This window comes from Colobus angolensis, unplaced genomic scaffold (assembly GCF_000951035.1).
Source record: "Colobus angolensis palliatus isolate OR3802 unplaced genomic scaffold, Cang.pa_1.0 Scaffold63, whole genome shotgun sequence".
NCBI classification, from domain to species: Eukaryota; Metazoa; Chordata; class Mammalia; order Primates; family Cercopithecidae; genus Colobus; species Colobus angolensis.
This window is the reverse complement of record NW_012119932.1, coordinates 4046715-4051463: the sequence shown is the minus strand read 5'-3', so window position 1 is coordinate 4051463 and position 4749 is coordinate 4046715. Positions and strand designations below refer to the sequence as shown.

Sequence of the window (4749 nt, the reverse complement as noted above, 5' to 3'; positions counted from 1 at the left end):
ATTAGCTGGGCATGGTGGTGCACACCTGTAGTCCTAGCTACTCTGGAGGCTGAGGTGGGAGGATCACTTGAGCCCAGCAGTTTGAGGCTGCAGTGAGTTATGATCACACAACTGTACTCCAGCCTAGGCAACAGAGCAAGATCTTGTCTCAAGAAAAAAAAGGAAATGCCCTAACAAGAGTGTTGGCTCCCATGCAGTTTTAATAGCAAATGAGCAACCACATCCTTCCTGTCCCACTAGCCAGCCCTCAGCTCTTCTGTGTACACAGAGCCTCAAGCTCAGGGTCTGGACCTCCATGCAAACCACAACCTCAGGCTATCGTGAGACAGTGTCACTGGCAGCCTGGTCAGCACTGCTTTCTCCAAACATGGCAGCCTCTCTCATGCCTCAGCAAACATGTGAGACATTCCTGGAAATTTTCGGCAATGGTACAGAGAGGGCAGTGGGAGCACAGATCTTTAGCGAAGTGTGCTAACTATCTCAGTTTGCCTCAGGGACCCTATTCTTCAGAGGAAAACGCAGGATAAGCTGTATCAGTACTCAATTCGTAGTCACCCAAGGTGGCAATATGTCACTTAATGCAGGATGAATTCAGATCTTAAATTGAGGGCAAATTAGGACTAGATTTGAAGGGACTTATGTCAGTATATGTTGAGCATCCCTTATCTGAAATGCCTGGAGCCGGTCGTATTTCAGATTTTTTCAGATTTCAGAATATCTGCATAGATAATGAAGTATCTCGGGGATGGGACCCAAATCTACACACAAAATTTATCTATTTCATATACACCTTATACACATAGCCTGAAGGTAATTCTATACAATTTTTTTTTTTTTTTTTGAGATGGAGTCTTGCTCTGTCGCCCGGGCTGGAGTGCAGTGGCCGGATCTCAGCTCACTGCAAGCTCCGCCTCCCGGGTTCACGCCATTCCCCTGCCTCAGCCTCCCGAGTAGCTGGGACTACAGGCGCCCGCCACGTTGCCCGGCTAGTTTTTTGTATTTTTTAGTAGAGACAGGGTTTCACACTGTTAGCCAGGATGGTCTCGATCTCCTGACCTCGTGATCCGCCCGTCTCTGCCTCCCAAAGTGCTGGGATTACAGGCTTGAGCCACCGCGCCCGGCCACAATATTTTAAATAATTGTGTACATGAAACGAAGGCTGTGTTGAGCACGTAACTGTGGAATTTTCCACTTGTGGCATCATGTTGATTAGAAAATATCCGATTTTGAAGCATTTTGGATTTCAGATTTTCTGATGGGGATGTTCAACCTGTCCCTTAGATTTCCGCTTTTAAAAAAATCCTTAGCCATTTACGAATCTGGCTCGCTATATGAAACTTGGGTAACCAATGTCAAATCCTTTCTTAGAAAAAAATGATCATGGCTCAACAGTTATTTAAAGAGTTAAAACAGATGTTCAAAAGTTAGAATGAAGGACCAGGCCGGAGTGGGGAGGAGAGCAGCAGTGCACATTTTTACGTGGTGGGAACCAAGATGAAGAGGAAGACGCACCACAGGACACACCCAGGATGCTGGGTTCTTGGTGCTGACCACAGTGCTATGGCCATTCCACAGTCCAGCACTGCAGTGCACAAAGGGCGCCCTTGGACAAAAATGCTGTGGCAAGAGTCTGACCAACTTGAAAAGCAGCAAATCTGCAAGATAAAGATTCCTGAGAGTCCTAAGTGGCCTCTACAAAGATAAAAAACATGCACACTCACACAGGCTACTGACATGTCTGACAGCAGAAATTAACAGGCGGCTCTGCTAGCAGAACCTTTCCACCTGGAAATGAGAGCATTCTATAAAACCCTCACATGCTCAGTCTCCTTCCAAAGAACAGTAATATATTTTCCTACTGACTTTTATACCAATATCACATGTATAGAGGTCCCCAATCAGGAGAATACTTTACTTCAGCATGAACATTAACAACTTATTACACAAAATGAAAATTACTATTATATAATTTTATTGACAAAAATATAGATCCTAATTTATAGAGCAAAAGGCATGGCAAAACCCATTTCCTACTGGAAGCAAATGTTACAAAAGCAACTCACCTGGAAATCTTGATCATCAATTCCAAACCTCTCCCGCAGGTTACGGAAGACCATCGGGCAGTATTCCTTAAACTTGAAATGGCTCGGCATGTTTTCTCTGAAACAGTCACAGCGTGGAATAAAGCTCAGAGAGAGTCAATCAGACTTGCATCTGCCACCACTGAGTTCCACATGTAACCAAAGAAAGGTTCGGAGTTCACTGTCTACCAAAGGGACAGGTGTGCTTCCTAGAACCAGGTACAACCCGCAGGAAGATCCAGGAGACATGGGGGGCTAGACGGCTGTCCGTCTGTCTCCTTTGTCACAGGCAAGCTTGGACTATGTGACCTCTTTAAATCCTGGCCACACACTGCAGCCATTCCTCAAAGAACAAGAGGTGGGGAAGGAAGGGGCCAGGCAGGGGGAGCAGTGAAAGAACAGCACAGCAGCAGGACAGTGAGTTAGGAAGAGGTAGCGGAGGAAGCCACCAGCACAGCCCCCATGTTCCCTCTCAGCTACTGCCGAGGAAAGCAGGGCCACTCCCTCACCCCCCTAAAAGGCTTATTTTATATAAATGCCACATTCTAAATTTGCATAGAGAAAATTCCCTCAAAGTCAGCCTCTAAACACTGTTATGAGAAAAACCAACACATCAGCTTCACATAAGGACAATGGCTCCCTGAAGAAATTTCATAATTGGCCTGGCACAGTGGCTTACACCGCTCATTTGTAATCCCATCACTTTGGGAGACTGAGGTGGAAGGATTACTTGAGACCAGGAGTTTGAGGCTAGTCTGGGGAACATAGTGAGACCCCTGTCTTTACAAGAAGTTTTTAAAAAAATCAGCTGGGCATGGTAACCTGCACCTGTAGTCCCAGCTACTTGGAAGGCTCAGGAAGGAGGATTGCTTGAGCCCAGGAATTTGAGACTGCAGTGAAGACCCCTGTCTTCACAAAAAGTTTTTTAAAAAATCAGCTGGGCATGGTAACCTGCACCTGTAGTCCCAGCTACTCGGAAGGCTCAGGAAGGAGGACTGCGAGAGCGCAGGAATTTGAGACTGCAGTGAGATAAAATTTCGCCACTGTACACCAGCCTGAGCAACAGAGCAAGATCCTGTCTCAAAAAAAATTTCATAATGATCCTCACATGGGAGTAATTTGAGATTCACCCTAATCATTCAGAACTGTTTCCCTCTTTTTGTTCCCACGGAACGAGACATGCATATAAATCATACATATGCACAAACCCCTCCCTTATCATACTTTGCACACTGAACTAGAGCAGTTTGTGTATGCGTCAGTTGTTGTACTCTGAGCCCCTTGAGGGCAGGGCCAAGTCTTCTATATCATTGCATTTCTAGCTCTCAATGGACCACCTAACATATAATAGGTGCTTCATAATGATGTCTAAAACGACATTCAAATGAAGGAGAAATGTTCTCAATGCCCAACATGGCATCTAATTGTGCCTTATGAAAATGTACCTTCAGTCTTTATTGTTCTATGATAGAGTCATTGCTGTTCATAAATCATCATTTTCAAAGTTCTGTGTACAAGAGCAGAGGTTCATAACTGATAAAAAATCCAAGCAATTTACAGCTTCAAAAATTTGAATTATAATGAGAATATCACTTTCAACATATAAGATATTCATAGAGAACAATATGCCATATGGCAAAGGATATTATCCCAGAGAGCCTGCTGTTGCTTCTCTAAAAATGACAGATGGTTATGTTTATCACAGGATTAACTTCATCAGCAAAACTTTACTCCCACCCATTGAAAAATTATGTGATTACAGAAATTCACAAAACTTGTACTCCTAGCAGCCAGGCTAGTCTTATGAAAGGTCATACTTGCACTTACTTGTTAAAAAGGTGATTGTCCACCTTTATTTTTGAATAGGCTTTGAAGTCATCTGGCATCAACATAACAGGGATTTGAACATGGCTCAGTTCATTGATCTAGAAAAATATAAAATAAATAGCAAGGGTTATTACTATCCAGGTGAGGATGACTTGACTTGAATGTGTACCTTGGGGGAAAAAAACATGGTGGACACAGGAAGTTCTCTTCCCACCCACCCACCCACCCTCCTTCCTTGTGCCATCATAATCTCTCTTCCTGCCTTCCTCATTCCCACTTCTTATGTCTGTCTGATGCTGGGTCCATGGTGGCCGTCGGACGGCAGTGGTGAGGGAGATTCAATCCTCATGCCGCCTGTCCCTGCTTCTTGCCCATCCACTCTCCCTACCTTCCCTCCAGAAACTCATCCCACAGCCCCTTGGTCACATGTCCAGGACAACTTCCCTCTGTAAAGAAAATGTAATCTGAGAAAGAAAGCTTTTAAATTTTTCATGTAAATACTTGTTGGATTAATGGACATGATTTATGTATTGAACTCCAAGAACAACACTCATCTGTGTGCTCTTTACTTCCCTTACAGGAACTAAGTTTAAAAATAAAGACTGGGGTGGGGCATGAATTAACCAAAAGAAGAACCTCCATTCAGGGAAGAAGGAAGACATGTGGCCCCAGGACTGCAAGAGGAGGTGGGTTGGACATGAGTCAAGAACAAAAGCAAAGATGTGCTTCCAAAGGACAAAGGGTAAGATCAAGTTTCAGTGAATGACAGGGATGGCTTTGGACACGATTTTGAAAAACCTGAACTTTCTCTTGGTTAACTATTTTTGCGTGTTGACTTTCC

General features: G+C 44.1%; 1 protein-coding gene across 1 annotated transcript in view; it reads right to left on the bottom strand.

Annotated features, from left to right (window-relative positions):
* The window catches only part of PIP4K2A (phosphatidylinositol-5-phosphate 4-kinase, type II, alpha), a 72798-nt gene extending 68794 nt beyond the window's left edge, over nt 1-4004 (bottom strand). The window contains exons 1-2 of the mRNA XM_011963846.1: nt 3909-4004; nt 2064-2160 (exon numbers count right to left, since the gene is read on the bottom strand). Coding sequence (XP_011819236.1) covers nt 2064-2160; nt 3909-3973 — 162 coding nt within the window. The 5' untranslated portion in view covers nt 3974-4004. The remainder of the gene's footprint in view (nt 1-2063; nt 2161-3908) is intronic.
* Nucleotides 4005-4749: the final 745 nt, after the last annotated feature.